Source organism: Poecilia reticulata, linkage group LG2, assembly GCF_000633615.1.
Source record: "Poecilia reticulata strain Guanapo linkage group LG2, Guppy_female_1.0+MT, whole genome shotgun sequence".
Taxonomy (NCBI): Eukaryota; Metazoa; Chordata; class Actinopteri; order Cyprinodontiformes; family Poeciliidae; genus Poecilia; species Poecilia reticulata.
Genome location: NC_024332.1, coordinates 39,313,468 through 39,328,100, shown reverse-complemented (window position 1 = coordinate 39,328,100; position 14,633 = coordinate 39,313,468). Strand labels below are relative to the sequence as shown.

The 14,633-nt window shown below is 39.2% G+C and overlaps 1 protein-coding gene across 1 annotated transcript in view; it reads right to left on the bottom strand.

Moving 5' to 3' along the window:
• The window catches only part of LOC103460449 (neuropilin-2-like), a 124,752-nt gene extending 111,965 nt beyond the window's left edge, over positions 1-12,787 (bottom strand). The window contains exon 1 of the mRNA XM_008402625.2: positions 12,558-12,787. Within this exon, the coding sequence (XP_008400847.2) occupies positions 12,558-12,633 (76 nt within the window). The 5' untranslated portion in view covers positions 12,634-12,787. The remainder of the gene's footprint in view (positions 1-12,557) is intronic.
• Positions 12,788-14,633: the final 1,846 nt, after the last annotated feature.

The following is a 14,633-nucleotide window of genomic DNA, read 5'->3' as shown; positions in this document are numbered from 1 at the left end:
GCAGCCGGTCGCCGCATGTTACGCAGAGCGGGCTTGTAACGTGGGACTCACCTACCGGTCCGGGATAAATCCATTCTCCTGTCTCTTCTCTGGGCCTTTTCCCCTTTGCAAAAAAACTTTCCAAAGACATCTGATCTGTTTCTTAATCATTTTGCTGCTTGTGGCCTCAGTGTTGGCGCGTAACCGAGAGAATCCGGTTAAAGGATTTTCAAAATAAAAGATCCTCCAGACTCAAATAATACATAAAACGGAAATATTTAACTATTTCTTGCGTGGCCCGGTACCAATTGGTCCACGGACCGGCACCGGGGGTTGGGGACCACTGGTCTAAAACACTACTGCCAAAATGCTGAACAAAACCAGGAAAATGGACCGACTCTCTGGTTATCCAAGGATAGAACTTAAAACTTTAAAGCCTGTAAAATTCCATAAGGCATGAGTATTAGGGCCATAATAATAAAAATAAAAAAAWACCTTCAAGAAATTTTTWAATAACATTTTTTGACATAMGCAGAGCCTCTGCAGTGATATAAGGACTCATGTGAGACCTGTATTCTGTTCTCCCAGGAYSAGAAGAGGTAGTATYTAGTTTMTATCATAAGGCTCTGGAACTAACTACCTAAAACATGATGTAAGTGGGAACTTCTGGCTCTCTTAAATGAGCAATTAATCATTATTTCATAGTGCAGCTTTACCACTCAAGTAAAATATTTTAAAACTTAACATTTTAAGACTTTTTATTTATTTGTCAACATTTTGCTATTGTTCTTTGAAAGTGTTGCTTGCTTTTAATGCAATTGTCATCTTTTCAGTTCCTTTAATATGATACAAAACAATCACCCTATATGTGATTGGTGCTCTACAAGTAAACCTAGATGTTTTCTATTAGTTGCACTAGATTAAATTTAAAAGTATCAGAGAAATGGGTTTACTGCGGGTATACAGTAAACGCAYGCCACACTTTTCAGATTTCTAAAAAAATCAAGGAATTACATTTTGCTATGTGCTGTTTTGTCTCAGTCYATCACATTAAATAACAATAAAATACAAGTTCAGGGGTGTGAATACTTTTGTTATGCATCCTATGCAAAGAGAACGAGGAGAGTGAGACATGTTTTGTTAGAGTAAATGAGGAGAATCAAGCATGTAAGCACAGCTTCCAACACAAAATCAATTAGAATTCTAATTTGTATTCTACACAAAAGATCTGAGATCTGCATGCTGTAAGGAGGAGATGCTGATCTGGCAAAAAAAAAAAACCTCAGATCATGCCAAGAATGATCAAACAGCAAAAAAGTACTCACACTTTAACTGTGCTTTTAGACGTGTGCAGCATCCCTCTCTGACTTTTATAAGGCCAAGGAAACCACATGAAAACCCAAAATTCTTCTTTGTTTCAGCTTCCGTCCCTTCCATAAACACTTCCCTCCCGTTGACCCTCATTTTCACACAACACAGCTATTTTTCCCTTCCAAACCACAGGAGCATGTGGAGATCATCAGGGAGAGGTTTGTATTTAGACCACATATTCACAACAAATGTGCAAACAAAAACCGCTGAACATCGCTTATCCTCGTCTGGCTTAGACATCACTGGATTCAGACCACACACACACACACACGCACGCACACACACATGCAGACAAACACACAAGCAAGATAAGTGGCGGTAAATGGTGCTAAGCAGTCAAGCAGGGATATAAGACAGGTCACTGCATTATTTATGGCTCTCTGCCGTGTTTGGTATTGCATCCTGATAACACCTATTCAGCAACTTTTCCCCACAAGTGCAAACCTCAACACACACACACACACACAGATGTCTCAGTGCAGAAATGAGTCGCATATTCTCAGTGGAAGTCATATGAAAATAAACTCATGACGTTCCTTCTTTCAAATGAGGTAGATCCTTGTTTTTTGGCACCAAATGCAAATGCTCTGACCTTGTTTCTGAGCTCACTTCCAGCTTCGTCCGATTTGAGTCAAAACAGACACTTTCAGAGCACAGAAATCGATTCGCTAGCCTGCATGAACTTAGTAAATGTGCCAAAATCCGCATTTATTTCCATCAGCCTGACCCCATAATGAAAGCATTATCAACAGTGGGTGTTTAATTCATGAAAAAAAAAAAAATGTTTTTCCCCCACCACACCAGAAAGCTAGTTAAGTAGAAGGCTGTAAACCTACTGTCCACCAGCTCTGGCCCCGATAATCCAAACAGCACAGTGAGTCATAAATTCTCATTATTCTGACCTTAAATGGTGCCCAGGAGACCAGTTGAGGTCTACAACTTTTGCTACATGAATAACAAGCCTTAAAACTATTAATAACCGTTAAACTTTTTCACAACTTGACATATTACAACCACAAACTTCAAAGTGATTTAAAATCATAGACCAGTACAAATTACTGCATAACCAGGAACTGGAAAGTACATGTTAATGGTTTTCAAAACATTTTAAAAATAAAAGCCAAAGTGTGGACATTCAGCTTTTATTTGCATCTGATTAGTAGTAAATGGGACACTGATCAACATAGTTGATGTGTATTGATCGCATTTGACAAAATGTAATGTTTATTGATTGTTTCACAGTTGGTGACTGCATGATGTTTTTATGATCTAAAGCAGTGTTTCCCAACCCTGGTCCTCAAGGCACACTGACCTGCATCTTTTAGATGTTCCCCTGCTTCAACACACCCCATTCAGATGATTGCAATTCAGCAAAACCCTTTTAATCAGCCATCAATTGAAATCATGTGTGCTGAAGGAGGGCAACGTCTAAAACATGCAGGTCAGTGTGCCTTGAGGACCAGTGTTGGAAACGCTGATCTAAAGCACTCTTGTTGCTGACATGTTCTACACAAATAAACTTGAAACCTGAACTCTAACTCCATCTTCTGAAAATGGAAATATCACAAGAMAAATGCATAAATACCAAGAAATAATTGATCACTGTTGGGCAGACCAGAGCAAAACTTAACTTTTTGGTCTAGTTGTAAAATGTTATGTGGAAATGCTATTGTTTAGCAAGGAAGATGGAAAATGAATGGACTTCAACAAAACTGCTACAGGCTACAAAAGGTTATGGTTCTAATAATTCTAATTATATCCTGCATCTATGCAGGATAGTATCAAAGTAGTGACCCATCAGCAGAATTCAGCCATTGTATTCATGTTTGCTGGAGTTGAGATGCGTTCAAAAGTTGCAAGACAATTGCTGTTGCAGAAATGYACAACCGATTTTTTAAAGTTGTAATTGAAAAAACCCCAAAAAACTTGCATAAACACTGAATGACATACCCTGAAATGTGTAGCTGTAATGTCAGAAAATGTGAAAAAGTTCAATACTTTTTCAAAAGTTTATTTCTTATAAGAAAAGTTTGATATAAAATAAAAAACAGAGGCTAAAGAGAAGTAATAGAAGTCAGAGGAGGATGAATGTCAGAAAGGGAAAGTAATCCAAGAACATCTGTCTCTCATCAAAAAGGAGAAAGTCAGCAACTCAAAAAAGCTCACTGGACAAAAAAAATAACCTACGTACACACACGCACACACACGCACACACACGCACACACACACACACACACACACACACACACACACACACACACACACACACTTATATTGGCACAGACACAAACACACACAAACAGGTGGGGCTGTGTTCTCCAGGTGTTCTGCTTTAACACACAGTGGAAATCTACCAAGTGAGTGTGGATAAAAGACAGAGAATGATGACAGGGAGAAAACTACAAAGGATCTGAGACTAAACACAGCGAGGGGGGAAAGGGAGACAAAATGAGTCATAAAAAATAAAACTGAGTGTGTAATGGAGAAAAAAATTACTGACAGAGGAGCAAGCCTTTCAAGTTATAGGGGATTCTAATCCAAAATGACACTCTAATGAGAAGAAAACAGTGATAAATACAAGTTCAGTGCCAAAACTACTTTGAAAACAAGTGACAGCGTTTGTTAGAACAGATTAGTAATGGGTAATTTGTTCACGTCTGCTTAAATGGTAACAGACTCTTAATAAAAATCTACAAAGCAACTCTACTCACTAACATTTATGTTCGAGCTGAATGTGTAATATACATTTTACCAAAGACAACAGAGGGATATGTTACTCTAAYAGACTTCACRATTAAACAAAAACTCATAGAAAAYGTTTTGAGCCACKTATGTCCTTAGAAAAGTTGGAAGGAGAAAATAGCCTGCATATGAAAATTTATGAAAAAGTCTGTGATTACAGAAGTTTGTATATGTCTCCATAACTGTACAATGATTGGTCCTGAGCACATAGCAGTCATGTCATGACCTCCAGAGACTGGGCATTAAATGAAATGGTAAATATTGTTCAAATGACTGCAATATAAATGGTATGACAAACCTTGAAGTTACATTTTACATCAGAGTTGGATCCAAAAATGAGTTTGAATTCCTAATTTATTTTTCAAAGAATTCTGGCATTTAATAGCAAAGCAACTAAAAATTAAAAAATAGAAGCTAAAACTTGCGGTGCTTCATGAGTCACACTATAATTTCTATATTATTCTCAAGTTTTTTACTTTTAGTGCTATATAGATACATGGTGTTCAAAGATCTTAAATGGTACTAAAAAGACGTTTATCTTGAATTTCTGTACTAGGTCTTACATCACATTTAGTTACATCCTAAATGCGTGACTTTGTTAATTTAATACTTCTTCAGTTGTCTTTTAAGATATACATTGTATTTATTTCTATTACTGCCATTCTTGCCAAGGTATTGGGATGTTTTTCCTTTCCTTTCATTGCAGGACATCTTTCTACATATATAAATCTTTCTACATTAAAGATTTATATATTTGTTAAAATGTTTTACATCCCCAAACAAATTTTCCAGTAGAGTTTAATAAGTGTGGACTAAACGGGGCTGGTGAGAATGGACCCTTAGTGTAAAATATTCACATTGATGACAGAAGAGAAGAAAATCAACAGCTTAGATTGACAATTTATAATTGACAACAATTTGCCAATCCCACAGGTTCCAACTTCTAATGGTAACATGGTTCAGTTAGATGACATATTATTTGAAGATTCAAGTTCTGATTTCCAATCATTAGCATACAGCCTGCTATCGCCTTCCTATTCTTCTTGGATCCTGATTACGGAAAGAATATGCAAACATCAATGGACGGTTTATCTGGTGTACTCCTTTAAGTGATTGGAATCACATTCAAGGCAGCGTGTTTAATGCTCCACATCAGGCTTCTCAGAAGTGTATGAATGAGAGTGTCTAACAAATCGCGTGAATGGATTTCCAACAAGTGTGAGAAAACATAGATTGACAGAGTCAGAGAGAATAGGCAGAAAGAGAAAAACACAAAGAGTGGCTGAAACAGTAAAGAGATTTCCCACCGTGTCGGAGCGAGAAGAACAGGAGGTGAGGGAGCTTTCTTAAGCCGGGGTGAGGGAGAAAACACTGACAGAGGGATGTGTGGAAAAAGAGACAGAGAGCGCTATTAGAGACGAAGTGAAGTGGCGTGAAAGGAGGGGAAAACAACAAGATGATTCAGCGTGAAGAGAGAGAGAAAAAGGAAAACAACCTGTGGCCTCGCACCACCCTGCCGACTCTCCAGGGACTTGGCTTGTGCACAGACTCGATTACACAAACATTCTTCTTTGTGTGCGAAGGTTTTGAAGAAGCGAGGAAAAGGCAAATATCCCAATTTGAAGGATTTGCGTGATCTCGGCTGCCATCTGAGGATATTTTTTCTTTACAAGTGGACAAACACAACTCGACGCGCCGCTCTCCCCATTTTCTATAATTACTGTAGTGATTACACACGGCCAATAAACASACGAGAATGCTAACAGTTTACTAATGACATGATAACTGTAATTAGAACATCCTGCTGGACACCCTAATTGTCCTTTCTCTTTTTTTTTACGTGAGAGAAACGCAGAGAGAAATGTGCCAAAGGATAATTGGCTTAAATTTTATTCACTCTTTGTGAACTATGTTGTTGATGCTACTAAAACACCCCCCTCTAATTCCAGTCCCCCTACGTTATTAGTCAATGTTATTTCAGAAGATTGAAAGAGCACTCTTCTCTTATTAAAGCAAGACTTGTGTCCTGTGGTTTGGACCCCATCATGGTTCCCTTTTATCCCCAATTTTGTTTGTGCTGTTCATGCATGGACTCTGGTCACGGTTGGGGACCTCAGGGTCTCATCTCATCCGCTGGTATCTTCAGGCCGTGACCTTCAGCAAGCAGCAGAGTGGTGTGAAGCAGCTGAAATGAGCAGGAATGCTCTGGCCAGGGTCAGTCACTGCATCACATTGAAGAGTTTAAGTATCTTGGTGTCTTGTTCACGGGTAATAGCAGGAGATGGATAGACGATTGATGCCTTCTCTGCAGTAATGCGAGTAGTGAAGAAAGCCACAAAGCGAYGCCCTCTCTTTAACAGGTTAGACTACATTCTAGCCCTCAACTTGGGTCATAAAAGAGTAAACAGCATTTCAGATATAAGTTACTGAAATTAGCTGCCTTTATAGGGTGGAGGGCTCAGAAATAAAGATGAAGAACTCTGTTGGTAATGGTTATTTCCATCAAAGGCCATCAGTAAAGGTGGTTGGGGCCTTTAATTGGACTGGCTAATGGATACTTTCCTTTCGCAATTTTCTGGACACATCYAMCTGGGAAAAGGCCTCAAGGTAGACAGAAAATGCATTGRATGGACAATATTTTTCTTGTAGGAATGGATTTGGAAGAGAAGTCAGAGAGACTGGAGACATTCGGGTTTCCATCTTGTACTTGTTGTCTTGTACCATGGTCAATTCTGCTTTGTTACTGGAACCCAAAAGYCATTTATGACCCTAAAGCAACCCGGATGGGCAGAAGTCACACATCAGTGCACTGTTTAGAAGTAATATTCGATGTCATCGTCTTAGGAWCCATTTTGAAGTTGTTGCACAATGAAAGCTGACATTGTTCAAAACAACGRGAGGACAGAAAAAGAAAGCACAACTAATAGTGATGCTTCACCCATTGTTTACATCTGGATTTACCACATCTGGCTTCTTCTGGTGAAGAATCATGACACGTGTCACGTCAATGRCRTACAGGTTGGATAAAAGGTGCAATGACCGTTCAGACTGCAGATGTTTTTAAAACTATTCAATACGTATTCAATTTAGTACCACATTTGAAAGTGACACACATCATATTTTTTGTGGGGGTAAGAAGATCTGGATTGGGCCGTTCAGAATGAAAAATATGGTTCACATATGGGCGAAAAAAAGAATTTGATTTTTTTCGCATTTCTATGTGAATGTAGTCATATATAAAAGCTAAATACTGCGGATACATGGTTTGGGCAAAAAGCTGTGATTTTTCTGAGTGTTTTAGACTGCTTGCATGTGACTTCAGGAAAATAGGAGAAAATAAATCTTTGTAAAATCATCATTTGAGGAAAACAGATGAAAGACGATCACTGTTAATCCTAAAACCTGGTGGAAAACACCTGCTTCCTCCTTGCTGCTTGATAATTAAACCAAAATCCAAGGAAAGTCTCCAGCAAAGTCACCTGCTCACTCAGTTGTGGCAGAGAATGACCTGAACCCAATTTTCACTGAAATGTAGAAATGTTTAATTTGTCCTCAATTCTGCAAAAACTATACATAAAGAAAGTGCTAACTGTTAACAGTAGAAATACGAAGAGTAGTCCTGTAAATAATAKAATCCATTGGATAAAAATGTGAATTAAATCTTATGTTTAGGCATAAATCTGAGTCGTCCACCTTCCATACATCATAATCAGAGTGTATTTAATGCCCCACCTTGGCCAGAAACCCTCCTGAGCTCAGCAGAGGAGGGGAATAAATCTGGATTGGTTTACTGCAGGTGGCTCCACTCAACTACTGCTTCACACCCAGCTGCTCTCCTCTTGTTACTCTAACGCCCTATAATACTCCCACTCTCTCTTCCTCTCCCCCTGCCTCTGTTTCTTCCCTTTACCTCCCTCTTTTATACCCTGAAACACTCAAGATTTTTCACGCTGCTTATATTTTCTCCTCCTTCCCTCATGCTCTGTTTTTACTGCTCCATTGTTTCGGTGCGCTCTGCTGGGAGCAAAGTTTACAATTCCTCCAGGTAAGTCATTGTAAATAGATTGTATTTTATGCCTTCCTACCCTCTGCACCTGTGAATCAACACGTCTGACAATGCAGCCGTAATGAAAAACATCTCAAGAGACAATTGCGAGATATCCAGGGAAATATGCAATGCTTACAGAAACGCCTTCTAATGTCACCTGCTAATTGTCTACGTAGAACATATTTTCATTTACTGTGTTAAAAGCCTTCCTTAAATCAAAAGTTATTGAAATTATTTATCCAAATTCAATTCAAACGGCTGGAATGTTTTCAGTATTTTCAGCTAAACTCTGAGGAGATGAATGATGTGCGAAAGCATTCAGGTCCTTGAACTATTCCACATTTTATACATTACATCTCCAAATGTCAATGTTTTTACTGGACTTTTGAGTGAAAATTGGCTGAAAGTGGAGAATATTAGTAAAAACTTGGAAAATTTGTCAAGGTCTTCAACTTGATTTATAAATAAAACCCCAAAAATTAGAGCAAATTAGCTAATTTTATTGTCATACCTCTAAATAAAATTCAATGCAACCTGTTGCTTTAGTCATTTGGTAAAAAAAAAAAACCTTTTTGAGAATACAGGATCATGAAAACTGATATACATACATAAAATTTTTTGTATGTCAGCTCAACTAGAGATAATGTTGAGATGAATTTTAAAGCAGGCTTAGACTATAAAACAATACCCTAGGGTATGAACATACCTCACAGAATTACACTCATCTAAGCTGACACTGTACAATGCGCTTTGGCACATAGCGGTGGCAGCATCATGCAGCAGGTGCACAGAAAACCATAGGTGGTTAAAAGCTAAATCAGGTTAAAGAAATCCTGTTAGGGTGCAAAACATCTGAAACTATTCATGCATTCAAAGGGCCCACTGCTGTTTATGCACACTAATTGAGCTTGTTTTTATTTCCAAAGACAATTTTGAAATCTCTGTCTTTAGATGTGCAAAACTGGTATCCAAAAAAAAAGAGATTGTTTTGCATAGTTTTAAAAACCATCCTTTTCATTCCACTTCACAATTATACGCTACTTGTCATGAATCATTCCAGTTGGGGAACTTTAGGGAAATAACAAAATTAAGCAAATTTACAAGCACATGTGCAAAACACAAAAGAGAGACCAAAACCAGTGAGGAACACAAGAAGAACATGCATTGCAGCAGAACAGAGAACTGGCAAAGAACTGACTGAAAAAAGGGGATTTTTAAATGCTGGGGAGGCCATTAGTGGGACCAAGGTCAAGAGTGTTACACTGAATTCACAGAAGCTGTGAGAGACACGAGTTAAAAAGACAACAACATTGGCTAATTATAATAATAATCAGAACAAAACACAAAGATAACCCAAAACCAGAAGAACCAAAGCAAAGAACAAAGACAAATCCAAACCCAAGTCCAGCAATAACACCAGTTTGGCACTGAAAGGCTTAAAAATCCTACTAAATTTCACTTCAGTTGGCATTTGTAACATGGCAAATTACATAAAGGGTGTCTTTGGAAAAGCACTGTATGTTTGTGGCAGGCCGCTAAAATGGGCAAAAGCTCATTAGTCGAACAAGTGAAATGGATAATTTGTTTTATTGATGGCTTACAGAGCCCTCTGACTCAGCCTGATGTAATAATTAATTATAACAAACTGAACCCACAAGTAGGTTTAAACCTTGAGGTCATATTAAACACTGATCATAAAGGTTTTCCTTAAGCCTAAGCGGCAGTAAATAATTGCTTTGGGTATTTTACAGCTGCAATACAAGAAGAAAACAACTCAAAACAGATGAAACATCCGACCTCATGTATGTATGTGGAGTTGCTTGCTCCCCGTCCACTTTAGACTTATAAAATGGCCCTAAGTTGGGTGGGAGCAATCATATCAATTATATTAATAACATAATTCAAGCCTGAGTTCTACCTGTGGGCAATTTGCTGGAGCACTTCTAACACTGTGTATATGGCGGTGATCCTGTTTCATCATCCAGCATATTTCAGTGGAGACACTATAGAGGCAGACAGCTGGTCTTGAGTGGCCAATTATGTCCGTTTATCTCCCTTCCAGGCGCAGCTGCGATCAAACGGAATGAAGAAACAGGATCAAACAGCGAGGCTAAAAATCTCTCTTCCGTTAGGATCGCTTCTTTACTGCTGCTTCCCCGTGTCTGTTTCCGTCTCTGTTACTTCCTCTTTTCTCTACTTCCATCTCCTCCTGCTTTATATTTACATATAAATATATAATATATACACTTTCACGTCTCTCTGTGTCTTCCTCGCTCATCTCTCGGGAAGCAGCAAAGGAAAGGCATCTTTAAAAGTTTAGTGCTGAGGAAGCTTCATCCTGCAGAAGATCTGGATGCTCAACTGAGTGCCACGGGGGGAGAGCTGGAGGGAAGCTACGGGGAAAAGTTTCATCTCATGTCAGCAGATATTCTGTTTCCAGATGCAGTCAGTGTGCCAGAAATCGGCCATTGTTWCCTTTATGATCGGCATCTAATGAGAAATCMGATTTATCCCCCCACCCTATTCATTGAATGCATCCAAAACAAGCACAAGCTCAGCCAAAAGCATGCTGAGTAATAAGTGTCACAAACTACATCGAAAGTCCTACTTTAAGTTGGATTCAAAGCCCTATTATGTAGTATTTGTAATCTTTTTGTGTTACAGTACATAGAAAACTAAATCTGAATCGCGCCAAATCGGGGGTCGGCATATGAGACAAAACCTAAAATCAGAACCGGTCAGTAAAAGCAGGATCTGTGCATCTCTAATTCTCTAATTCAGCCAGAAAGGCTCTAAACAACAGGTCCTTTACAGAAAAACAGAAAATGTATGTATTTTTTTTCTTGTCGGTTACTAATAAGTTGTAAGAATGTTTTATATCTAAGCATGGTGAGAAAATAAGAAATTTCTATCCAAACAGATTAATTTTAATATCTTAAACACATTAAAGGTTTCTGTAAATTCTGACTAACTTTAAAAAAGAAAAAGGAAAAAAAAAAAAGAAAACATTTGACAGACGGGGTACCAAAGTTTTCAAATCCTTAAAAGTTCCTCTGACAGGGGAGCTTTTAATAAAACCTTCAAAAATACTGAAAGGTCCTTCTCTACAACAATCGACTTGTTTCTCCATAGTTACCCACATGAACCTGAAAGCGTTATCATAAAGAGTCCGTTTTGAAATACTCACATTTATTACCAAATAGATAAAAATATACTCATACGTAATCTCAAATGAAGAAGTATTCTTTATTTTTTTTATTCCCCGCTAAATTGAYGTTTTGTTTAGTTTTTTTCATTACTCTAAAGCGCATAAAAAGTTCACACCTGTAGAAGCAGAGCGACTAAAACAAGTGGCTACTGATCTGGTATCATGAGGACAKAAAAGCTGCTCGGACCTGGAAATCTGGTGCCTAAGATTCGTTGTGCGTAAAACGATGTACACGTGAAAATGCACGGTCAATGCACGCACGTCTGATGAGGAGAGGTTKKGTTGCGCCTCTCAGAAACGACTGTGCATAAAAAAAGTGAAATTCGGGAGTCGAACTGGCTTTGAAGACCAGACAAGCGGTGTCGGAGCGCAGCTGACCTCCGCCAGCAGGAGACAGTAAAACCAGCCAGCTTCACCAGCACCTCTCTGCAGACCTGGCTGTGAAAATGAATATAGTAGCTCCAGATTTGAAAAATAAGTTTTGAAAGTTGCCGTTCAGTTTTCAGACTGTTAGGATAACTTTCGAGGAATCAAGATCGCGTCAGCACAAATGAGGACGTAAAACTCTGATCAGGATGTGAACGCTGACAGCATCACTCGCTCCTAACGCTATATTGTGGTGGATTTGKTTTTKTATTATTGGCGACATGGGRGAACCCGACTAAAAAGAGGGCTTTAAGGAAAAAAATTAGATGGAATAAGATGCCATTCAAGATCAGCGCACAATCCATTCCTGGACGCGCYGAGAGCAGCAGMGGACGGAAGCAACCAGCCTCCCTCTAAACCTGCATCATGGCTTACAGGTTATTCAACTGATCACAGATGAAGGTTGTTGAGATTTTACTTCTATGTCTCCATGATGTAGCGGTGCAAACTGTTTGCACTGGAACAGAATGAGACAAATAATAATTTTAAAAAATCGACCACTTTCCTCTTAATTGTATTCAAGTTATACTAAATAGACTATTCTGTTACAAAAAGCATATTTTAAATGAGTTGGAGGCTGATGTRTTGTAAGAAATGAATTTTAATCACAACTGACTTTCATTTCATCCCATTTTCTGGTGCCTCACAGATCGCAGTGGAGTTTTTTTTGTTTTGTTTTGTGTCTTTTAACTCACTGCTCCCTTTCAAAAGAGCGGTTAGATCATCATGTAAACCCGAGGGAGACACATGGATTTACGCGGGAGACAAAGGTGTCAAACTTACCTCCGTCGTCAGCTTTTACTGCTGAAGGCAAAAGAAGCGGCAGAATACATCCACACAGCCATAAATATGAATCCATCTTTYCCCTCAATGTGTTGAGAAACCAGAAGAAAAATGAAAAGCACTCTCCTTTTTTTGGTTTATTTGGTTTGTATTAAAAATAAAGTGTTCCGGTAATAAACTTCCCCGTCCTTTTCCCACAGTGCCTTCAGGGTTAACAATCACAATCCAAACGCCGGGTTGCAGCTCTCCAAGAAATACGGTTTTGGCTCTTTTACACAGTTCATGTGAGTTATTGTCACAGCTTCTTTTCGCCACAAAACCGCAGTTAATGCAGCACAAAAGCATAAAATCTGTAGGATTTGAACTGCAAACACGGTTTTATCCCGGCGAAATCCATGTTGGTGCGCACAGTCCGGGTAAGGGTGTCCCACAGAGTCAAARCGTGTGTTGGAGCAGGTCTTGGACAGAAGAGACACTCAAATCAAATTAAAATTAAAAAGAAACAAAATTCGAACTTGGTGCTCAAGTCGAACCAAAAGGAGTGTAAGAAAATAACGAAAATTTAAAACAAAAAGTGGTCTGCAAACATATTAAACCTTCGTTTACAACTCTACTGAAAAAGGGCAGGTTCTCATTTTTTAATGTTCCCTTTTTATGTTCTGCCCCAACAGCAGTTATTTCTCAGGCCAATGAAAAATGTATTTCTCATAAGGCGCAGATCCAGTTCCCGTGCGTAAAACTGCTCCGGAGAAAATAAACGTGGTTCGTCTCCACTTCTCCTCCTCCTTGAAAGCTGTGCGTCTCTCCGCTGCAGCCCTCTGCTCTTCAGTCCACTCCCTCCGCTCCTCCTCTTTACGCGCAGTAGCAGCAGYAGCAGCAGCAGCAGCAGCCCGTGTGCCTCTGTGTGTCTCTCTCTCCCGGCAGGCAGGCTCCGGCAGCGCGCTCCTTCCCCACCGTTCTCCTCCGGGTTTGTGGYAGTGAACGGGACTGCTCACTCAGTTCACCCTGTTTCGGCGCGCGTGCCCGCCGTGCGCTCGTGAGCGTGTATCGGATTACAGTGGGCACCTCGGCCCGCCTCCATGTGGCCCCTCACTGATTAAAGAGCAGCTTCATCTCCCTCTTGTCTCTTTTGCGCCTGATCACCTCTCAACATCCTACACATCGTTATACCTTCATCCGACTCCCCCCCTAATTTCTCTTTACTTTTCCTACTGTTTTGATCTGGATTCCATATTAAGAAACTTTTCATTCTGTATACTGATTTCAAACGTACTCATACCCTTTGTACTATATTACTTTTCTGTTACTTCATAACCACATACTTTATTGTACTTCATTCAGATTCCAACAAAAAGTTGGGTTATAATGTAAAAAAAAAATATTTCAAAGCATTTTTATGGGTTGTGTATTGGCAATCAGTCCACATGGGTCAATACTTTGTAGAAGCTACTGGGAATGTCTTTGCTACATACAGAGACCCACATTTTGCATCTCTTCTTTGCAGTTAGCTCAAACTCACTTTGTTCATATAGAGTGTGCAGGAACACCACCAGCTTTCAAGTTTTGTCAGACGTCTGGGCTGGTGTAGGTTTTGATTAGGCCATTTAAATGCATAAATATACTTAGATCTGAATCATTTCATTTCCTGTACCTTCTTTACAAAAAGCATCCCCACAACACAATGCTGCCACYATAACAACTCCTTAGTTGTTATTTTGGAGCTGTGATAGTAGACTGAACAGTGCTCCAAAAGAAGCTTGGAATATTGCTAAAAATGTTAAGTGTGCTTAAAGCGATATTTTGTTTACAGTAAATGGGTGGAATTGTGAAATAAGTCATAATGAGATCACTTCTAACAATCTTTTGCCTCAACTTAAGTGTCTAATTTTGTAGTTTATACATTCGGGGCGGTAAGGGAGATTTCAGGCCTGGGAAACAACCCTGAACTCCAGCCAAATATCTTCAGCTTCCCCACTTTCCTTTTCTAAAGCACTACTTTTTCCCCATCACACAAAATCCCAATGTAATATGTAGAAGTGCAATGGAAACACTTTTTTAGCATCACAGAAGTCACAT